Source organism: Amblyomma mixtum, chromosome 3 (assembly GCF_055824585.1).
Source record: "Amblyomma mixtum isolate Tamu chromosome 3, ASM5582458v1, whole genome shotgun sequence".
NCBI classification, from domain to species: domain Eukaryota; kingdom Metazoa; phylum Arthropoda; class Arachnida; order Ixodida; family Ixodidae; genus Amblyomma; species Amblyomma mixtum.
Window position 1 is genome coordinate 298,482,836 of NC_143014.1, and position 23,452 is coordinate 298,506,287.

Below are 23,452 nucleotides of genomic sequence, written 5' to 3' on the forward strand. Positions count from 1 at the left end.
TCTGCCTGCTTCCTTTTTCCATTTTGGCTCAAGCTACTGAGAATAGATTCGGACACTGATACTAGTAGCTGCTTCGGATAACCAGCCTTAACGAGCCGATCGGTTTGGAGAAGGAAACTATCTTGTATGGAGTGCATGCAGGATTTGTTAAGCGCGTTGTGATAGCATGACTTCACCACGGCACGTTTCACCAGCTTAGAATGAGATGACGTAAAAGAGAGCAATGGCTTTCTGCTTCGTGGCTGGTAAGACCAACACATGTGATGGTGCATTAACCTGAGTTTGAGGTCTAAAAATTGGATGACATTGTTTTCTGGCACTTCAGGTGCCAGATCAGGTACGCAGATCAAAGCTAACTTTGTTGAGTGCCTTCATCCCCTCATACTAACTACTGAATCTCGGGATTCATTGTAGAGACTGTGAAAACAAAACTTGCCACCCTGACTTCACTAGCACACGAATTTTAAGTAAACACAGTGACCAATTAACACGCGAAATAATCGAAGCAGCGCACATCGCCTGGTCTAAAGACGCATGCGTGAGTAGCCCCTCTTTATCGATCAGTTCAAAAGAATTGGCATTTTTAGTGAAGGGAAAATGATAATGTTGTTATCGTTCTTGTTCAGTGTGACATGCATGAATTGACTATGAATCTATGAATGGATGGTTGTTTTCCTTGTGTTTTTGGAACTGTGTATATATGCCTCGTTCCAAACAATAAACACCAGTTGAAAGTCAGCGCTCGTGTGTGTCGTGTCTCCCTTCTTGTCCGTGTCTTAGTGCGCGCTGTTCCGGTGAAAATGGCCTATTTAAATTGTATTTTAAACATATTTTGTATTCATGAATGCACTAAACATATGTAGGAAATTTGTTCCTGAAATTTCATGCTTGGTATTCGAAATATATTCTTAAAATATGCCAATAATACCTCACTAAAAGGATACTTCGAGCATTTTTCAAATACGTGAAACAATATGTATGCAGTTTTAGCATCTTGTCAGTGTATTAAATGTGTAGTTTCGAAAATATGAAATTGATTCATTCAAAGTATACTTGAAGTCTAAACAAATGGGCAGTCCTTGTAAACATATATGTATGCAGTTTTAGAATCTTGTCAGTGTATTAAATGTGTACTTTCGTTAACATGAAACTAATTCATCCGAAGTACACTTCAATTATAAACGGGCAGTCCTTTTAAACGCATCTGCAGCACAATTCTAGCTGCTGTTGAACAGTCGAGTGCTCAAAATCGCGTTTCGGGAAATGGCATTTGCGTGTTGTCAACGTATTTGAAGTGTACTTCCGCAAATACGCAATTAATTCGTCCAAGAATACTTAAATTTTATCAAATTGGCAGTCCGCATTACCATATTTCCAACACACTTCGAGCTGTCTTTGAACAACCTAATGCTCGAAATCGAGATTAGGGAAATCGCATTTTGGTGTTGGCAATGTTTTTAAGGGGTACTTCCGTATATACGCAAGTAATCCGTCCAAGTATACTTCGATTCGAACAAATGGGCACTCAGCGTAAAGATATTTGCATTGCACTTCAATCTACCGTGGAACAATCTAGAGCTCGAAATTACGTTTCAGGGAACAGTGAAAACTCTCCCTTTCCTGTCGTCCTTTTGTTGCAACACAGTAATCATAGCGCAGGGGCAACGCAGGACAAAGGCGAGACGGGACAAGAACGCCTGCGTTGTTCCCGCGCTATGATTACTGTGTTGCAATGAATTTCCTACCTGCCCAATCCTTTTCTGTTCTGAAGTCGTTTCGTTTATGGTAACTTCTAGCAGGAAGGGAATCACCACTTATTTACACTAAGTGCGGAGAACGTGATAGCATGATACCGGCAAAGTCGCCTTGGGTTTTTCCGGGCCCGAATATGCCAGCGAAAAGGACCACGACCGGCATGGCAGACCGGCTCCCTTAGACGCCCGTGTATCTGTTGGTTTACAGTTCGACTCCTGACCTATTTCTGACGCAAGTTTCGATTAGAAATTCTGTTCTAGATCGCCTATCAATTCGAAAGCGACCAGTAGAGCACTTCTCGGATAATATTTGGGCCAACAGTCTTTGCGCAAAAAACGCCCCACCGGGCAAGGCAGTGCGTCGCTCTCGGTGGGTATATATAAGGTAAGCCAAGCATGGCGCTTGTCGGAGAATTTGTCGTTTGCTGCGGCACTGTCGTAATGGTTTGCTGCGTTTTTGCCGTTCCCATGCCGTCACGGGACCTTATAATCTCATGTACATCGTGATTGATGATAACTGCGCTTGTACATTTTGTTCTGCAGTCGAAGCATTAACCCGTCTCATTCTGGGAAGCCGACCATCGGGCCTTTTTTTAAGCCGAAGTGAATATATATTTAATGTACTAAATGTATATTTTTAGTGTATTTATAATGTAATCTAATTTATTTAATGTGTACTTTAGTATACTTTTAATGCATTATAAGTATGCTAAGCGGGCAAATATGTACTTTTTACGTATTTTAAAGAACGTTCAAATATTGTTACGAAGAAGAAGAAGCTGGCAGTGGCGCGGGATAGAGCGCTCGCGCTAGGCCAGAAGCCATTAAATCATCTCTTATCCATCGTTCACCACGCCTTATCTCCGGCTAGCCGCCACGTAACATTTGGTGTGAGGTGCTGGGGTCCCTTCATCGGCATCCTGGTCACGGAGCTTCGGCGTCCTGCGCCTGCCGTGGACATGGGCAGTGTGTACCTGGCCCGCCCCGAATGGGCGTCCCCCAGCCAGCCGAACCTGAACCGACCTCGCCGCTCACGCCAGCCCCGTCCCCCGCCCGGACCACAAGACACGACGAACTGATGACGTTGCCGCGACCATAACGACCCGACCGACCCAAGACCCTGCCCACAGAAGAGGACACCGCCCCCCTGCCCCTGCCGTTCGGTGCGTCCACGGACCTCGGCCGTCAGCTCCTGGCACCCTACGGCCTGGATGCTTCGTGGACCGGGAGTCATCTGCCTATCATCTTATCCACCGCGGCGGCCAGCACTTCATCACCTTGCCACTTCTTTTTTGCCCTGGAAGCCATCGCTGAATCACGCATCCCTTCGTCTGTCTTCTTTAGTTTACGATCGGGACGATCGCTCGGTGGCCCCGGATAATGTCACGAAGAGGACGAAGCTGGCAGTGGCGTGGGATGGAGCGCTCGCGCTAGGCCAGCGGCCATTAAATCATCTGTTATCCATCGTTCACTACGCCTCATCTTCGGCTAGCCGCCACGTAACAATATTATTCCTAGTATACTTAGAAAGCATTCGTATTGCAGTTTAAGCACAGGGGCAAAAATTCGAAATAAATATGAACTTAATACAATATGTTTGAAATGCATTTTAAGCACATCCCCTTTTTCGCTAAGGGGTAAGACACTCCTCTGAAAGTGCCAAAACGTCTTCAAGAAGAACTCCTGCGGCGAACCCAAAGCGATTCTGAATCGGATTTCCCAGAAGTTGCAAACTGCTCCTCAAAGGGCTTCCAATACCGGCACCACTGCAGCTGCGAAAGATAATCTACAGCAAGTTCCAAACCGGCCCGATAGGAGTTCGAGACAATGTGTCCGTTTGATATCGTTGCCATGTTACAGTTATCAAGCTATGTCGCGTGGAATACATTAACACCACATCATAGATCCCCTTTCAGGAGAAATTCTTATCAGGAATCTAAGCGGTCAGCCCTTGCCTCTCTTCGGTCTTTGTGGAGGTTCGGGTCCATGTTTCTTGGTATTGGTGCCACCCTGAGCGTGCTGCGGTACTCATCGGGGATCGTTTTAGTTCTCAATATTTCTCGAATTTGTTCGGTGTAGCCCAGGTTCTTTAAAAGAACTCTGCCTGTGGGGGTCTGCTGTAGTCTGCGCATTTGGGCAACATGCTGCGCTTGAGTATGTAGTGGTCGCTGCCTAAATTTTCCAAGAGATTCTCCCATTGTGTTTGTCCGAGTCCTCTTACGAATGTGAGGTCGGGGCAGGTGTTGATGCTGACGCTATTTCCAATTCTGCTAGGGGTTGCTGGATCCGTCAGTAGGTTGCAGTTGAAGTTATCTGCAACCTCGGCTAGCGTTTTGCCTTTAATGGTGGCCTTTTGGTACCCCCAACTCTTGTCCATGGCGTTGAAATCTCCCAAGATGATTAGCGTGTTGTTTTTCGCTAGTCTGTGGACACCGTGAAAAAGTTCAAAAAAGTTTGCTTTTCTTTGCTTCGGGGGGCTGTACACACGCATCCCAGGATACAACAGTGTATGTCGACGCTGCCACATATGCCATGACTAGGGGACAATGCACCAACAACGCAGTAGCAACTGTAGTCAACTGGGAATTACACGAGATTACCAGCGCCTCACTGCAAGACTGCACGATAGCTGAGGCTGAAGAAGCGGCCGTCGCTCTAGCGGCAGCGGAGGGCTATCGGACTGGGCGGTCACTGACAATTCTTACTGATTCACAAGCAGCCTGCCGCAACTATCTTTGCGGCAGAGTCGGTCACAGAGCGCTCCGCATACTCCGCTCTGTAGACTGCAAGATGCAACAAACACATGCAAAACCTCACAAGCCGATCAAACATAAGATCATCTGGGTACCGTGGCACACGGGGGTGGCAGGAAACCAAGAGGCAGACAGGATAGCTCGAGGATATACTAACTACCGAGCATCCAACGTCAACGACCTTGAGGAATCCCTGCCAGTACCTCAGGAATACTCGGCCATACTCAACAACTACAAAGGCAGCAGGATGCGGTACCCACCACCGCACAAATCTTTAAACAAAGAAGAGGCTGTCACATGGAGACAACTTCAAACGGGGTCATATCAAAACCTAAACACACTAAGTAAAATTCACCCCACACTTTACGCACACAATTGTCCGTGGTGCCATGAAAAACCTACACTGTATCACATCACATGGGCATGTCAAAAAGTCGACATCGTCCCAGTTATACAAAACCGAAGTGTGGAGCAATGGGTCTGCTCTCCAGCGACTGCCGCGATGACCAGATCGGTTGATACGGCGAGCTCAGCTGACGGCAGCATCCAGCGGAGCCCTGGAATAGGGGCAACCGACCGTTGCGGATGGACTCATCTGACCACATAAAAAAAAATACTTGTGCTAGAGCCAAATAAAGTTATCCTATCCTATCAAGGATCTACGAAACTCAACACTTTTTACATATAAACTTGTCCACACGGTTGTTTAAAGGGCAACTCCGGCGATTTTTTAGCCATTTTAAGTTAATGGCTGTTTTGTGTTCCTAAGAACCTCCTGTAATGTGTACGATACAAGGTTTTCAAAAGCAACCGTAAAATATTTTTTAACAGCAAAAAAAACCCACAAATGGAAACCGAAACCACAAAACCGAAACCGGGGAGGTGCCTTCGTGCGGTATTGACTGTGGCGTCACGAGCGGGTTCGCCGCGATGTGAAGTCCCCGAAAATATCACAACTACCCTGAGCCGCGCGGTCGACATGACTGAAAGCACGGAGGACAGCTTTTTCGAAACTGGCGAGTCTTGAGAAGAAGACTCATTCGGCAATTTTGGACTGGACGAGTCGCCTTTCAGGTATGATCCACCGCCGCGCGAGCCAGCCGAGTCACACCACAGGCCGCGTCACCTGCAGCACGGAGACGGTCTGAACACGGAGAAGTGATTACTTGAGTCATTTCTCGTGCATGCATTTCTGACAGAGTCGTCAGAACGAAAGTTAATGAGATGCTCCCGCCGACAACTGTTCGTGCGGCCAGTGCCGGCCGACCCAGCCTGATGAAAGAATCTGCTGCCGGAACGTTGCCGCGGTGCACAACGTCCTTACAGGGGCATGCATCACCAACAGACCTCTCTGCGAAGCTTTATCTCGACGGCGAGCTTTTGGAAGTCAGTTCACGACAGCTACAGTTCTACAATCCAACATACCGCTTCTTCTTGACGGCCGCGCTTCGTTCAGCTGGCCGCTGCGATAGACGGTTATACTATAATAACGTTGGCACAGAATATGCCTTCAAGCGCCAGTTGAACGAAGCCTTAGCGAGTCCAAAGCTCTAGTACACGCTGTCTTCATAGCAATCTGGCGCGAAATGTTACGAGCACAAGCGGGAATGCTTCCTCGGAAACCAGTTTACACGGCGGACAGCTCTCAACAACTTGTCACGAAGGTTCTTATCGCTAGGAAACCTAGGCTAGATCACGCCCGTTGTCACAGATCAAGAATTTGTGCACCCCACAGCACAACAGGAGTTGCCGTGACACATCACTATGGCGTACACATCACATCAGGCACGTTGAGATGGCGCGAAATTGCACAGGTGGTCGAAATAATTCCGGAGAGCTCCACTACGGACCTCCTTCTTCCTTTCTTCTTTCACTCCTCCCTTACGTCGCCCTTCGGGTGTCCATTACTGCGTCATTTACTTTCCTCAAAAGCAATTTGCAGTTTTCCCCTGCACTGCCAGCGCCAGCGCGCGCCCAACCAGCTTGACACGCCACCCCGCCAGCGACGTCACAGAACAGGGTGGCCTGTAGAAGTTGTTCGATCAGTGGGTACCGCTCGCGTCAGCACGCGTCGAGGAGCGCTTGTCTTCAAAATTCGCTTGCGGAAAAACTAAGCCGGTTTCAGGTGCGAAATTTTACATCAGGCATCAGACTATCATAAAGAATACAGACTTAAAATTTCATTTGAATCGATGCACATCGAAAAATCACCGGAGTTGCCCTTTAACTTGACAACCCATCACACGCTACTTGTGTGCATTCTTTACGACGCTGGAACATTTCAGAGGATACCTTTGGCGAGGCTTGATAAGCAGCAATTTTCCAGTCCACTATTATATTGCTGAAATAGCCATTGTATTTGCTTTATTAACGAGCGAATTGAGGTAATCAAACGCCATACATTTTCGGCAGTGTAGCACTTGAATAATTTCTCTTCTTCGTTTAAGCGATGGGTTTATCGGCAAATCGGACGTTTTTCAACCAGTGAGTAATTCAAGCCTACCCACTGAGTACACAATTTAATAGTACACTTAATTTATTATACAGTCCATGGGAGTATATCCTCTGGAGATCGCATACAAGGGCGCCTGCATATGTTAAACAATGTAGCGACACTTCTTTTGAGGAAGAAATCATAACAGAAACATTTCATAATATTCTCAAATAAAATTGGTGATTAGGAGTGCCAAATTCTAAAATTTTCTATTATTGAGTCCTATATTCTCCTAATGGATTGGCTGAACGAATGAAATTGTGTATGCTGAAAATTATTCGAAACTGACCGGATGTGAGCTGATGTTTTCGAATTGTTTCCAAACACCTGACATAGAGTTCGCATGGCACACGCCGTAGTTTTGTTCAGCGGCTGTTTCGACAGTAGGACCTACTCTGACGTAGGACAGCACGCTATTGCGAATAGTGCGCGCAAGTAACCCCGTGACGTGTTCCATACGTGCGGCGTCGTTCATGATGTTCAGGCATATTGCCTCCAAGGATGGGCAAGGCGGCAGGGTTTAGCCAGGTTGAGCAAACTCTGCCTTCATGCCTCATATCGGAGCTCACGGATCATTACTCCCGTCCCTCTCACCAGCTGACATGGGCCGCTACAGTTTGTTCGCCATCGTCAGTAGCAAAAGGTAATTCCCCGATTAGCATGACATGGGGGTTTAGCGTAAATAGACTCCTTTAGTACACCGTGTACCGTGTAGCCGTAACCGTAACTGGCGTACAAGGAGGCCGTCATGCGCCAATGTGCACGCGCTATTCTCATTGCGACAGGCTAGCGTGCAGCTGCCCCCTTTAGGCGATCTGCGCATGCGCGCTGACGGCGCGCAAGCTTTCAGTACTCTGGTAAGCGTAATACAGGGAACGGTATGCTAATGGCGTCCAATATGCTGAGTTCATGCTACGCGCCTCCTAGTGGAGATCTCTGTGGCATCCTTCGAGCGCTACACCGTTAACTCAACTTATGATAGCCCCGCCGCGAACGTTTCGCTTGTTTGCATGAATATTCGGTTTGTACAGACATTCGCGCAAAGACGGCAATTCTTATAGGAATATCCGATTAATATTCTACGCGGATTTTAGCTACACTGTTCGTATTCGATTCGTACCGAAATGAAACCACGTTTATTCGATTCAACTTCGAAAAAGTTCTATTCGCACAAATGGTCGTGTTATTTTATACTAAATAGCGAAAGGAAGCAATTAACAGGGAATTTTTACTGCTCTGTAGTCTGTACGAATGCACGGATTTTTGCTACGCAGAGGACGACAAAGATGGGGCAGTTCCGCTGGACCGAACGTCAACGGAATAAAAAACGGCTATGCATCCTGGCCAATCCCCCGCAGTGGGTATGTGCCGTTAAGCATGAGGACATCATCATCATCATGAAACAATTGACGATTTTGCTCGGAGTTGGTAGTGTTTGCGCACTAAAATCGGAATGCCCCGCCGCAGTGGCTCAGTGGTTACGGCGCACGACTGCTGACCCGAAAGGCGCGGGTTCGATACCGGCCGCGGCGGCTGAATTTCGATGGAGGCGAAATTCTAGAGGCCCGTGTTCTGTGGGATGTCCGTGCACGTGAAAGAAGCCCACGCGGGCGAAATTTCCGGAGCCCTTCACTGCAGCGTCCCTCATAGCCGGAGTCGCTTTGGGACATTAAACCGCAATAAGCCAATAAACCAAACTAAAATCGGACTTCGTAAATCATTGGCGCCTCTAGAGTCAACTTCTTGGACCCAAGGTGTGCGCGCTGCTTCATTATATTGTCCAGGTGAGGTCTAAAGAATAAAAACTGTAAACCTCAAGAATTATTTACTTATGTAAACTATTTACCACACTATGCTACTTTGGCCTGAACGTTCCAGATGTGCATCCTAGCGAATTCGAATTTTTGGCTTTAGGATATTAATATCCAAAGTTGATTTGCCAACATTAAACGAGAAATATTGCTCGAGAAAACATCTTCCTTCGTTGTCTATCTTCTGCATCATTATTATCATCAGCCTGACTGTGCCCACTGCAGGGCAAAGGCCTCTCCCATGTCTCTCCAATTAACCCTGTCCTTTGCCAGTTGCGGCCACTGTATCCCCGGAAACTTCTTAATCTCATTCGCCCACCCAACTCTCTGCCGTCCCCTGCTACGTCTGCCTTCTCTTGGAATCCACTCCGTTACCCTTAAGGACCAGCGGTTATCTTGCCTTCGCATTGCATGCCCTGCCCAAGCCAACTTCTTCCTCTTGATTTCAACTAGGATGTCATTAACCAGCGTTTGTTCCCTTACCCACTCCACCCTCTTCCGATCTTTTAACGTCACACCTATCAGTTTCCTTTCCATAGCTCGCTGCGTTGTTCTTAACTTATGCTGAAACCTCTTTGTTAGCCTCCACGTTTCAGCCCCATAGGGGAGTACCGATAAGATACAGCTGTTGTATATTTTTCTCTTCAGGGATATTGATAAACTAACATGCCTGATCTGAGAGAACTTGCCATATGCGCTCCACCCCATTCTTATTATTCTAGTTATTTTCCTCTCATGATCCGGATCTGCGGTCACTACCTGCCCTAAGGAGACCTATTCTCTTACTACTTCCAGCACCTCGCTACCAATTACAAACTGCTGTTCCCTTGCTAGGCTGTTGAACATTACTTTGGTTTCCTGCATGTTAATTTTTATCCCCACCGTTCTGCTCTGCCTGTCTAACTCATTGATCATGCTTTGCAGATCTTGTTCTGAGTGGCTTAGCAAGGCAGTGTCATCAGCGAATCGCAAATTACTTAGGTAATCTCCAGCGATGGAGAATCCAGAGCAGCGATGGCGTAGAGGTAGAGCATCCGCCTCGCGTGCAAGTGGACCGGGGTTCGAATCTCTGTGCCACGGAATTCTCCACCGGATTAAAAAAAATCTCCGCGTGTCGATGGCATTGCGTAACTAGGCCTGGAGTGCGGCCTCATTTCGACGACCAGAACCGATGACGCACTTCCTCACCAGAACAGGATTTGGCCACCCTAGTGTAGTACTTGGCCACAACCTTCCATGAACAAACCAATTAAGCCTCGACCCTCAGCACCCGCGGGTGCGGAGCAACTGACCAAGGCGGCGGTCAGATCTGTGACCCAGCGGAGGCTGCTAAGAATCTCTGGCTGCGGACGGTACGCCATTGGAAACTAAACCTGTCAACGTTCAACGCAAGAACCTTATGAAGTGAGGCTAGCTTAGCAGTGCTGTTGGAGGAATTAGCCGGTATTAATTGGGATGTCATAGAGCTCAGTGAGGTTAGGAGGACTGATGAGGCGTATACATTACTAAAGGGCGGGCATGTACTGTGCTATCGTGGATTAGCGGATAGGCGAGAACTAGGTGTGGGATTTCTCTTAAATCAGGATATAGCTGGCAATATGGATTAGGTTTACAGTATTAACGAGAGAGTGGCAGCTATCGTAACTGGGCTTAATAAGATGTACAAGCTGAAGGTGGTGCTGGCCTATGCACCTACAACAGGCCATGATGACCAGATAGTTGAAAGCTTCTGTGAGGATGTGGAATCGGCATTGACCAAAGTAAAATCACAGTACTCTGTACTGATGGGTGACTTTAATGCGAAGGTAGGTAAAAAGAAGGCTGGAGAGCAGGCGGTAGGTGACCATGGCATAGGTTCTAGGAATAGTAGAGGAGAGTTATTAGTAGGGTTTGCAGATAGAAATAATTTATGGATTATAAATACCTTCTTCCACAAACGAGCAAACAGGAAGTGGTCCCAATGGTGAGACTAAAAATAAAATATACTTTATACTGTATGTTCACTATGGCGTCGTAGATGATGTGGAGGTCCTCGGTAAGGTCCGTTGTAGCGACCACAGAATGGTAAGGTCTCGTACTAGCTTAGATTTGAAGAGGAAACGGAGGAAACTAGTGAAGGTAAAGGCTATTAACGAGTTAGCATTAAGAGGGAAGGTAGAGGAATTCAGACTGTCGCTGCAGAACAAGTTTTCCGCTTTAACTGAAGAAGATGCCCCTAGTGTTGAAACAATGAATGATAATCTCACAGCTATCGTCGTAGAGTGCGCTGCTGAAGTAGGTGGTAGGATGGTTCGACAGGATACCAGCAAGCTATCTCAGGCGACTAAAGATCTGATTAATAAACGCCAAAGCAAGCATGAGAACGTGTAACTCCACAGACAGGATAGAAATAGCAGAGCTATCGAAGTTAATAAATAAGCGCAAGGTAGCCGACATAAAGTTTAACATGAAGAAAATCTAGCATGCTCTAAGGAATGGAGGTAGCCTAAAATCAGTGAGGAGAAAACTAGGGATAGGTAAAACCCAGATATATTCTCTAAAAGAGAAAGAGGGCAATGTCATTGGCAATATGGATAGGATAGTTAAATTAGCCGAATAGTTCTACGCAAATCTATACAGTAGGGAATGTAATCATCATGTTACAGAGGGAGGCAGTCGACCACAGCAATGGACATCCCACCAGTAACGAAGGAGGAAGTAAAGAAAGCCTTAGGAGCAATGCAAAGGGGGAAAGCAGCTGGTGAGGATCAGGTAACGAAATATTTGTTGAAGGACGGAGGAGAGATTGTGCTAAAAAAACTAGCCACCCTGTGTATCTAATGCCTTAGAACCTCGGGCGTACCAGAAGCTTGTAAAAATGCTAACATTTTCTTTTCATAAGAAAGGAGACGTCAAGGACTTGAAAAATTACCGACTTATCAGCTTACTGTCGCTGGCCTACAAGGTATTTACTAAGATAATTGCAAATAGATTCAGGACCACCCCAAAACTTCAATCAACTAAATGATCAGGCAGGCTTTTGTAAAGGATACTCGACAATAGACCACATTCACACTATCAATCAGGTGATAGAGAAATGCGGAGAATATAACTAACCCCTGTATATAGCCTTCATTGATTACGAGAAAGCATTTGACTCAGTGGAAATCTCAGCTGTCATGCAGGCATTGCGGAATCAGGGTGTGGAAGAGTGGACTCCATAAAGTCAGCAATAAATTTCCAGTACGTAAAGGTTTCAGGCAGGGAGACACGATCTCGCCAATGCTCCTCATTGCCTGCTTACAGGAGGTATTCCGGGGCCTGAAATATGAACAGTTGGAGATAAGTGTTAATGAAGAATACTGCGAAGTGTCCGAGTTCAATTCGCATTCCATATTTACGCGCGTCTCGCGTGCGTGTACGCCGCTCTCCAGTGGCCGGCGCTTGGGCGGTTGGCACACGCGCGTTCAGGCTCTCAAGTGAGTGAGTGAAAAAACGTTTATTGACGAAGGGTGATAAGTCCTGACAGACGTGAGAGCAGTCCTCCGTCAAGGACCCCTGCGTCTTCTACAATTAGACAGCGCTTTATGGCCTACAATATTTATGTCACTGCGTCAAAATGTTTTTGGGCGGATGAGTTTAGGAGGTTTATAGATTTAAGGCGGCCGGTGATGGCACAAGAGCGGGTAATTGGAGAATTACGGAAGGGACATTATTTGTACAGTGCGCATAACCAGGCTATGATGACAGTTTCTGGCACGAATCACCGTCCTTGGGTGCGGGGGGTTGCTGAGAAAGCAGAAACAATTTAATGTTAATTTACCAAAGGTGTTTACCACTCGCTTTTGTGCACGTGATCCCGCATACAATATACGTTAGGATTTTTGGGAGTAGTGTCTGGCTCACCCCTATTAACAGCTAAAAGCTAAGGGCTCATTCCTTTAAAATCGTGTATTCAAAGTTACAAAAAAATGAAATCACGCCCCGCATGCAACAGAATGTACTAATACACGACCAGGAACAAAACAGGGCTTCACCGAGTGACGGAACAGTTACTTGTTCTGCCCTATTTCTAGAGCGCCCTAATGCCCATGCACCGTGCACCAAGGCTCGCCATTCATGGGCGTGCAGTACTTTCGAGAGCGAAGCATTATCTAGGCGCAACGGTGAGCCGAGCGCACTCCCCTTCAGTACGGCCGCGCGGCAAACGAAGCAAAGTGGAGGCGCGCTCCTTCGTGCTGAGCTTCAGCCGCGAAACAGCTGAATGGTACGCTTGAAGTTCATGAGTGGTTTGACGTGCGCAGATGAGAATGAGGGCGATGTTTTATCGTTCATCACCAGATGCACTCTCGCAGCAAGCCCGCGACGGAGACAGCAGCGCCGCGGTGCGGTCCGAAAGCCACTGTTTGCACCGGAGCCGTGGGCCGCGTATTTTTGACCGCGATTGTACGTATATGGTGCTAACCTATTCATCAGGAGAACTACTGCTGAGAACTGTCTCGTACTGGTAACAGTACACTGACAAATCTGCATGAATGGAGCTTAACCAATCCCTTGAACATTAATTCAGAAGAGACGAAAGGCGTTGTATTCAGAACTAGAAATACCGTACTAAACAGCACCCCAAGTCTGTCCCTCGCTGACATACCCTGTGTGACTAATTTAGAGACTCTGAATAACATTTCACGATCATCTGCATATCAACCATGCATATCGATTCATTATTTATTAAGCGACCCAGAACATGCTGTGTATTGAACAAATTGATAAATCTCTTAAATAAAAATCTTAAATTCCCCATTTACAGCTCGATTTTCTTTAGCCACCTTGCATAGGGTAACTTAGGATGGAGTACCACGACACAGACCAACCTGAGTAAGATCGGAATCTTGCATTAAAATACAATGCACACCATTCATAAGATGCCATTTGAGTAGACAAGTGCACATCTATTCCATCAGCTCAATGCCATTTCCGCAAACAGGTTATGCGAATACAAGCTGATAAAAATTACATTAAGAAAAAACCGCCCCTAGCAGACTACTAGAGCACACTGTGACACAGTGCCACTAATTCCACACAGGAAAGTCGGACCGTCACACTCATGCTTTACAGGACAGTTAGACCGCTGCAATACATGCCACCGTTGTCCTTTCCATTCATGCTGGTTCAATTAAAGAAAAAAATTATTAAAGCAGCATTTACCTCATATGTTTACCAAATTGATAAAACAAACACACATGCCGGAGCAATTCTGTCCGTGGACAGCGACCACCTTCCTTTATTTGCCTTCATTCCAGACCGCAGATCTTTTCCGATACCCGAAAGGACTGCGCCACACTATACAAGAATAGACAACAGCACACTCTAGCGCTTCTATACGAACGTTAGTGAGATAACATATTGAATTTTTCAAGGAAGTTAGCAAAGCATACGATACTCTGTTAACCAAATTAAAGGCAGTTTACGATAAGTGTTTCCCACTAGTATGTAGCCGTAAACGTAGAGCAAAGGAACCATTGGTCACCGAAGAGTTACAACTCAAAATAAAGAAAAAACAAAGACTGCAAAGGCAGTTTATGAAGTCTAGGAATCTCGGAAAACTAAAACAGTATAAAAAATTCCACAACCACCTCAACAAGAAGCTACGCAACGTAGAGCTTGTATACTTTACTAAAAAGTTTTCGAGATCGCCCAGCAAAACTTTTAAACTCTGGGATCATCTGAATAAAATTTTGAATCAATACAAACACTACAATTGATAGCGTCATAAGGGATTGTAAACTCATTAAGGACGAAGAACTTTCAAATTAACTGAACAGTTTTTTGTTAATTTCACAAAGAACCATTCCGGTTCGTGCACTGATACCACAGGGTGTGATTATCGAACGCCATTGTTCCTGAGTCTATGTTTTCTGAGCCTGTAAAAGAGCACAAAATAATGACTGTAATCACACACCTAGAAATAGTAAAGCAGAGAACAAACACGGCTTTCAAATAAGGCCTTTTAAGTTTGTGATTAACTTGCTCACACTGGTAGTGGTAGGCATTTCAAATCTCGCTCTTTCCACGGGAACGTTTCCAGACCAAATGAAAATCGCAAAGGTTGTGGCTACAAATAAGGCTATTGCGAAAACAGAACTGTGCATTTATAGACCCATTTCAGTTCTTCCTGTAGTGTCCAAGGGCTTCGAAAAAAATTACTGATGATTACGTTACTTAATAATGCGAAATTGCAGCGCAGCTCATCAGCTGTTTCAGCTTTTCGATAGATGGAGGCAAAGAATTCGAGCAAGACATGTGTGTACACTTACTAGACAACTTGCTATTTTTCACACATATTCCTTCTTTAAGAAACTCTACGAACGGTTCTTGACTGTCATGAAGGAAGCTTTGTGGACGGATAAATAGAGGGATATATGCTCTAATGCTGCACCAACGCCTGGTTCTCAATAATCAGGTCTGCGCAAGTATTTCGCTGGGTTGTCACAGCTGTGCGAGCCGTTACGAGCGTGAGGAACGGGTTGTTCTCTCCCATAAGTGGTAAGAAATTCATGCTTGTCTTTATATCTACATTAAAGACCCCACCCAACCTGCCACCCTTGCAGGAGGCAGCGTTTCTGACACAACGTTGTCAATGCCAAAGCATGCAGCGCACATCTGCCACTACCACCACGTAGCTTAAAGCACCATTGAGGTGTCCACTGTTTGAAGAGGGCAGTTATGCGCCTTCCCTCTCGTTCAAGTGTCTACCGACATGTGTGGGACAGATACTGCGCATTTCCTTTCCTCAGAAACCAATTTACAAATTTTACCCTCTGCTTTCAAGCCCCCGCTCTATTCGTTTCGCAGCTGTAGGAGACAGATACTGGGCATTTCCTTTCCTCAAAAAAAAAAAATACCGAAGACACTTTGAAGATTCTAAAATGTGCTTGGCGAAAGCCTTGTGGTTAATCGACTGCCGCTTGACCGAACCTGTTGGCGCGGAATCACAGGGCCGCTGCAGAGCTATGCGTCTCACTCACTCGACTGCAACGAGACGTCTGGTGAAGGAGCTGCGGTGTAGCTGCCACCGCCGACACGCGCGTGCTCGTTCTACCGCTACTGTGTGACGTCACGGTTGCTATCCCCAGGTGCATTCCCCACTGGCGTGCCGGTTGCTAAGGAGGGGAGGAGGTTGCGCTTTTACTTTCTCCTTTCCAAGCTCCCGCTCCATTGCTCTCGCAGCTTAAAGGGTGTCCACTGCTGGTTACAACGGACAACGGCGGCGGCGATAGCGACGCCGCGAAACGCAGAAACGGGACCCAAGGAGCTGCGCTCTAAAATTATTTGTGCCAGACTAAACAAATTTTGAGAAAAACACTCAGTGCTTTCTGACTGTTAATACGGATTCAGGCAAGGGAGGTAAACAGAAATCGCGCTTACTGAACGAAAAGAACTGATCCTAGATTACTTTAGGACCGAACAATTGTTCTTGGAATTGGTATTGATTTTACAAAGGCATATGACTTAGTCCACTGTCGTCTGCTACTGAGTAGGCTACTCCATTATGGAATCAGTGAAATAGGTTTATCCTTTATTGAATCGTGCCTCGCAAAGAGCATGCAAATGGTTGTCAGTGACCGCTCATCGTCGACATTAAAAAGTATTTTTTCTGGAATCCCACAGGGCAGCATTTCGGGTCCCTTATTCTTCAGTATCTATATTAAAGATATATTTTTTTTGCTCTTACCTGTGACTTTAATAGTTTACGTCGATGATCTAGCATTGTTTTTGACCGGTGATAATGAAATATATCTATTATTTTATGGAAACCGGTTTTTAAAATCTTCGCTCGAATGGTCAGAAAAAAATTGTTTAAGAGTAAATGCTAGTAAAACTAATGCAATTATCTTCCATCCAACGAGCAAGCCTATCTCTATGAATCTTGATCTCATGCTGGGCAACACTAGAATTGAAGTTGTAGACACTATAAAATGTATCTGTGTGGTGCTCAAGGAAACCCTGAGTTGTGACAAACATATAAAAGCTATCCGAAAGAAAATGAACTGAGTTGGTGTCCTGTGTCGACGTACATACACACATTCAATAAAGATAAAGGTTCTTATATATAATGCATACTTACTTCATATTGTCACAGGCCAGACGGAGAACAGTCGTAGACGTAGAGGGGGACCGCAGAACGGCCGAGGGTTTTAATCGCCCAGAACAGAGCCAGGTCGAGCGCGCCTCACGCGAACGCGACCACTTCGTCCTCGTCACGGCTTAGCGCGCAGGTAGCTCGAGCCAGGTCCGTGGCATTAGTCCCCCGAAAAAGAAGAGCATCGTCCCGATGCGAGGGTATGTACAAAGCAGAAAACGAACAGGAAAAGCAGGAAGACAGTGTTAAAAAAACGAACAAAATGAAATAAATTAAAACGCAGAACCCGAACACAGTTTAAAGTGGAGCGTCGTCGCTCTCACGCGAGAAGTATGGCTTAAGTCGCATTACATGCACAATGTCAGTCCGTGGTTGCCGACGACCGGTAGACACAGTTCCACGTGGAACAACCTCATAATCCACGTTTCCAACACGACGGAGCACCTCATAAGGTCCGAAATATCGGTGCAGCAGTTTTTCGGACAATCCGTTTTGGCGGACAGGGGTCCACACCCACACACGGTCACCGATGTTGTAGGTAACCTCCCTGTGGCGCCTGTTGTAACGTCTGGAGTCCGTGTCTTGTTGAGCTGTGATGTGCAAACGAGCAAGCTGGCGAGCTTGCTCGGCTTGTTCGACAAAGGAGCCCGCATCTGGTGTCAAGTCATCATCCACGCACGGGAGCATGGCGTCCAGCATCATCCGCACTTCTCTGCCGTAGACTAGACGGAATGGTGTAAAGCGGGTTGTTTCTTGAGTCGCAGTGTTGTACGCGAATGTGATGTACGGGAGTATTTGGTCCCAGGTTCTGTGTTCCACATCCACGTACATGGAAATCATGTCGGCCAGTGTTTTATTCAGGCGTTCTGTGAGCCCATTTGTTTGGGGATGGTATGCTGTCGTTGTTCGATGGCTGGTGTGACTCAGCTCAAAGATGTCGTGGACAAGCTGAGCTGTGAATGCCTTCCCTCGGTCTGTAATGACGACGGACGGAGCGCCGTGTCGAAGCACTATTGCACGCATAAAGAAGTGCGCAACTTCGAACGCTGTGCCTTGAGGGAGAGCCTGCGTTTCGGCGTAACGCGTCAGGTAATCGGTTGCAACAGCTATCCATCTGTTTCCTCCCGACGACAAGGGAAATGGTCCGAGGAGGTCCATGCCGACTTGTTCAAAGGGTGTGTTAGGAGGCATGATAGGCTGCAACATGCCAGGCGGTTTCAGAGGCGGCGTCTTCCTGCGCTGGCACTCACGGCAGGTCCGAATGTATCGCTTCACACATGAGGCAAGGTTGGGCCAATAGTAGTTCTGCCGCACTCTGGCAAGTGTTCGCGTGAATCCAAGGTGCCCAGAGGTCGGCTCGTCGTGGCAGGCGAGGAGGATCTCGTGGCGGAGGGCGGCAGGTATAACCAGAAGGTAACTCTTACCACTGGAGGCGGAGTTTTTCTTATACAGCACTCCGCCTCGAAGACATAGGGATGGCAGCCTGCGAGCCAGGTGGGAGGGTATCGAGGGATGGTGACCTTCTAGATGCTCTATGAGCAGCTTCAACTCGTCGTCCGCACGTTGTTGTGCGATGATGTCGGACGACGTGACTGCACCAAGGAATGCATCGTCTTCTGCGTTACCTTCGTAAGGTTGCACGGGTGAACGCGACAAGCTGTCAGCGTCGGTGTGCTTGCGACCAGACTTGTAGATGATGGTGAAGTCAAATTCCTGTAAGCGTAATGCCCAACGTGCTAGGCGGCCACATGGGTCCTTCAAGTTTGTCAACCAGCACAATGAGTGGTGGTCAGTAATAACCTGGAACTGCCTGCCATACAGATAGGGGCGGAACTTTGTGATGGCCCATACTACGGCCAAACATTCCTTCTCAGTTGTAGAGTAGTTACACTCTGCACGGGAAAGTGCACGGCTAGCATAAGCGATCACTTTTTCGACACCGTTCGGACGCTGGACGAGAACCGCTCCAAGACCGACGTTGCTGGCGTCCGTGTGAATTTCAGTGGCGGCATCATCGTCAAAATGGGCTAGTACTGGTGGTGATTGTAGCCGACGTCGTAGATCGTCAAAAGCAGTTTGCTGCTCGGCACCCCACAAAAATGGCTCCTCATCTCGTGTCAAGCGCGTCAGAGGACTGGCCAGCTTAGCAAAGTTTTTTATGAAACGTCGGTAGTACGAACAAAGGCCTAGGAATCGTCGGACGGCTTTTTTATCAGTGGGAACCGGGAAGTCCGCGACGGCAGAAATTTTGTCAGGGTCTGGCCGGATGCCCTCGGAGCTGACGACATGCCCGAGAAACTTCAATTCAGTAAATCCAAAATGGCATTTTTGCGGCTTTAGAGAAAGATGAGCTGATCGGACGGCTTCTAACACCACTCTGAGCCGCTGCAAATGTTCCGAAAACGTTGTTGAGAAAATGATTACATCATCCAGGTATACTAGACATGTTTGCCATTTAAGGCCGGTGAGCACGGTATCCATCATTCGCTGGAACGTTGCTGGAGCACAGCAGAGTCCGAAGGGGAGCACACGAAATTCATAGAGGCCGTCCGGGGTGACAAAGGCGGTTTTCTCCCGGTCTCTCTCATCAACTTCTATTTGCCAATATCCGCTGCGCAGATCTACCGAAGAAAAGTATTTTGCTTGGCGCAGTCTGTCGAGGGAATCATCTATACGAGGTAGCGGATAGACATCTTTTTTTGTTACGCTGTTAAGTTTTCTGTAATCCACACAGAAGCGCAGCGTGCCATCCTTCTTTTTTACGAGAACGACAGGAGACGACCAGGGACTATTCGATGGCTGGATTATGCCGTCATTGAGCATCTCCTTCACTTGCGTTTGGATGGCCTCCCGCTCTCGGGGAGATACGCGATAAGGCTGTTGATGTATTGGGCGCGCGCCATCGTGCGTGACTATCCGATGCTTAGTGATGGGCGTCTGACGTACCTTAGACGACGAGGTAAAGCAGTCCTTAAACTGCAGCAACAATTCTTGCAATTGCTGCCTTTCTGCGGGCGGGAGGCCCTTGTTTATGTGAACGGCGCGTACTGCCTCTTCGTCAACTTCACCAGGCGTGTCTTCTAGGCATGCGAAACACTCAGCCACCTCTTGGACAGGGTCGACGTGGGCGATGGCTGTGCCACCAAATAAATGGCGGTGCTCATTACTGAAATTGGTCACGAGGACTTCAGTGCGACCGTCAGATAGAAAGGCGAGCCCTCTTGCTACGCAAACGCCCATGGTGAGCAAAACAGAGACATTTGGCTCAACAACACATTGTCCGCAATGTGGCGCGTCGCAAGTGACCCTAGCCAGAATACTCGCCCGTGGAGGCACCGTTAAGGCATCGTCGGATATACGCAGTGCGGCTCTGCAATTCTCGGGGGCGGGTTTGGTGGCGGCGAGTTCAGTTGAAAATGTAACCAATCGATTTCGAAGGTCTATAGTCGCACCATTTTCTCGAAGAAAGTCGAGACCGAGAATGACGTCTCGTGAGCATTCAGGCAGAATGAGGAACGTTGCCACGAACGTGCATCCGCGCACCGTAATTCTGGCCGTACACATTCCGAGCGGCGTAACCACGTGGCCACCAGCCGTACGTATCTGTGACCCTGCCCACGGCATCATAACTTTCTTCAGCACCTTAGCCATCCTACCGCTCATTATCGAGTAGTCCGCACCCGTATCCACTAGTGCGCTAACCTCCTTAGAGTCAATCAGCACGGGTATGTCAAGGGAGACCTTGGTCTTACCAGACCCAGTCGTCGGCGCCGTCTTCGTCGTCGTCGTCGTCGTCGTCATCGGTATCGTGGTCGCCAATTCGGGAAGGGTCAGTCGGCGCGTCGGTGGAAGCTTTTCGGCAATACGGCGTTCGGCGGCCTCGCCTCCAAAGGTCGCCTGTTCTAGTTTTCCCGGTGCGGGCTCGAGGACCCACGCTGTGCACCAGGTCCATAACCGGACTGATGAGGCGACGAATGGCGAGGTGAAGGCGATCGGGACGTTCGGCGCGGAGGAGGTGGTGAACCACGCCGGCGGGTGACGTATTCGTCAACCTCCTGAGGCTGTTCGGCATGCCGCGGACGGGGACTACCTGCAGACAAGCCTCGGAATCCCAGAGACCGATATGGACACCGCCGGAAGACGTGACCGGCCTCGCCACAATGGTAACACAGGGGACGTCGGTCTGGCGCACGCCAAATATCGGTCTTTCTCGGCGCCTGTCCTCGAGCTTGCCAGTAGGGAACCGGCTGCTCGGCGTGTACTGCGACTACCGAAGGAGCATACGGTGGCGCGCAGGGAACCGGCGCAGGACGGCGCAGCACGTCCGCATACGTCGCTGGCGGCCAAGCAGCTGGCTGTGGTGGCGGCTCTACTGGAGCGACGGGTGGTCTGAGCGCCTGCTGAACTTCCTCCCGAATGGCGCTAGTCAGAGAGTCCACAGGAAAAATCCCCCGAAGTTTCTGCAGCTCCTCACGGACCACAGAACGCACGATGTCCCGAAGGGAGCTTGTATTGGCCCCCGAAGCAGCATCCAGGGGGTGTAGAGCCGAGATAGGGTTTAGCTGCCGGTCGTAGAAATTGTACCGTTGCTGGAGCGCCCTCTCCATGAGCACAGCCTCGGAGAGGAACTCGGCGACTGTTCTGGGCGGGCTTCGCACAAGACCGCAGAACAATTGCTCTTTCACGCCTCTCATCAGGTGTCTGAGCTTTTTCTCTTCCGTCATGGTCGGGTCCGCTCGGTTACAGAGGCGCGTCACTTCCTCCACGTACATCGCTACGTTCTCATTTGGTAGCTGAATGCGAGCGGTCAATTCACGCTCGGCCCGTTCACGGCGATCGCTGCTGGTGTAAGTCTCCAACAGCTGGCGACGAAAGTCCTGCCACGTCGTTAGACTCGTCTCGCGGTTTTCGTACCAGATCCGAGCGGCGTCTTCTAAGCTGAAGTAGACGTTCCGGATCTTAGCACTGTCGTCCCAGCCGTTGAAACGCGCAACGCGCTCGAACTGATCAAGCCAGTCTTGGGCGTCCTCCGAGTATCCGCCGTGAAAGGGCTTCGGGATCCGGGGATTTTGCAGGCTCACAAAAGAAGCAGGCATGAACGGGGCGCTGTCTGACCTTGCTGCCGTGGTCGTAGCCATGGGTGCGCTCTCTTGAGGCCGGAGTCCGAATTCTGGAGACAAGCCGCGGAGCCTGCGGCTGACACGATGGACGGGGGTTCGCACAAGAGGCACCGGGCTTGTGCTTCGGCTCTCCGAGGAAGGATGGAGCATCAGCCGAGAATACCCAGCACCTCCACCAGATGTCACAGGCCAGACGGAGAACAGTCGTAGACGTAGAGGGGGACCGCAGAACGGCCGAGGGTTTTAATCGCCCAGAACAGAGCCAGCTCGAGCGCGCCTCACGCGAACGCGACCACTTCGTCCTCGTCACGGCTTAGCGCGCAGGTAGCTCGAGCCAGGTCCGTGGCAATATTATTACCTACTGCATAAGTGTCTGGGGTACCACAAGAAAACTAAACTAACACAAGATATTCGTTGCACAGAAACGTGCTGTCAGATTTAATGCAAATGTACCATGGCATTCCCATGCGTTTCCTTACTTTAAGCAGTATGGTATTTTGTCTGTTGATATATTTCACCAGTTCAGATTAATACGTGCACCCAAAATGCAGTTAAAACAAACAATCAAGTGTTGCTGGCAGCCTTCAATCTACATCAATACACACCTGTGCACAATACCCGAAGTCTTTTACCTTGGCTTTTGCTCTTTTGCCGTAATTGTTATTGTCAACAGTCCTTATACTATAACCAAAGAAATTACGTTAACACATTGGCAGCAAATAATGCATGTATAGAAGATATGTCAAAGAATCAGGTATTATCTGACGTGCATTTTCCAGTGTATTGTGGCTTAATTGCTAACAGGTTTGGTGTATTGTATTGCATGTTGTTCCTATTATTTATGTGCATCTCTTTTGTTGTGTACGCTTATGATGTGCATACAGAATCGTTGAGGGATTTTTGAACGCGGTGCGTCGACGGTGGTGCGTCGGACAGTGGAGGGCCGCGCGTGCCAGCCCATTGTTGCGCGTATGCACGTGCGAATGGTGTGTGCGAGGCGTGCACGAGGAGCGGAGGGCTTACGTGTGTGAAAACCGAGGTGTGAAGGGAGACTCCGCAGCGGAAGTCTGGCCATTCAAGCGTGGAGGTGGCAGCCGTCGGACGTTGGGTCCATGCTGCCGGAGACTTCCCTTGGACTTTCAGATTTGAAGGTAGCAGCCGATTGATTGAGGGTCCGCGCTGCCGGGGCACCTTGGATGGGCTGCATGAGCCTACGGTGTTTCGGGACGCCGTCGATGGCAGTTGGTTACGGCTTTCCCGCTGCTGCTGCCAAGTTCTTGGGTCGGCTGACAATTCCGTCGGCGTCTTCCCGTGTTCCACCTTACCGCCTGCTCTCTACTACCGCTTCCTTCGACGCAACGCTAGCGACGCATCTCAAGTCATCAACACGTGTCCTTGCTG

At 48.3% G+C, this 23,452-nt stretch overlaps 1 protein-coding gene across 1 annotated transcript; it reads right to left on the minus strand.

Moving 5' to 3' along the window:
* Positions 1-15,215: 15,215 nt before the first annotated feature.
* On the minus strand, positions 15,216-20,966 carry LOC149355346 (uncharacterized). Its single transcript, XM_089576103.1, has 3 exons — positions 19,878-20,966; positions 18,557-18,644; positions 15,216-15,253 (listed from the first exon to the last, which is right to left on the minus strand). The coding sequence occupies exons 1-3, from the start codon at positions 20,730-20,732 to the stop codon at positions 15,216-15,218; spliced, it is 981 nt and encodes a 326-aa protein (XP_089432229.1). The 5' UTR covers positions 20,733-20,966.
* Between the last annotated feature and the right edge of the window lie 2,486 nt (positions 20,967-23,452).

Excerpts from the sequence above, each read along its gene's own strand:
- LOC149355346 (XM_089576103.1), bottom strand. The coding sequence starts at position 20,732 with ATGACGACGACGACGACGACGACGAAGACGGCGCCGACGACTGGGTCT. Across the intron at positions 18,645-19,877 it reads GCTTTACCTCGTCGTCTAAG|GAATTTGACTTCACCATCAT; the intron begins GTACGTCAGACG and ends TTACGCTTACAG. Across the intron at positions 15,254-18,556 it reads ACCCGTGCAACCTTACGAAG|ACCTGATTATTGAGAACCAG; the intron begins GTAACGCAGAAG and ends ATACTTGCGCAG.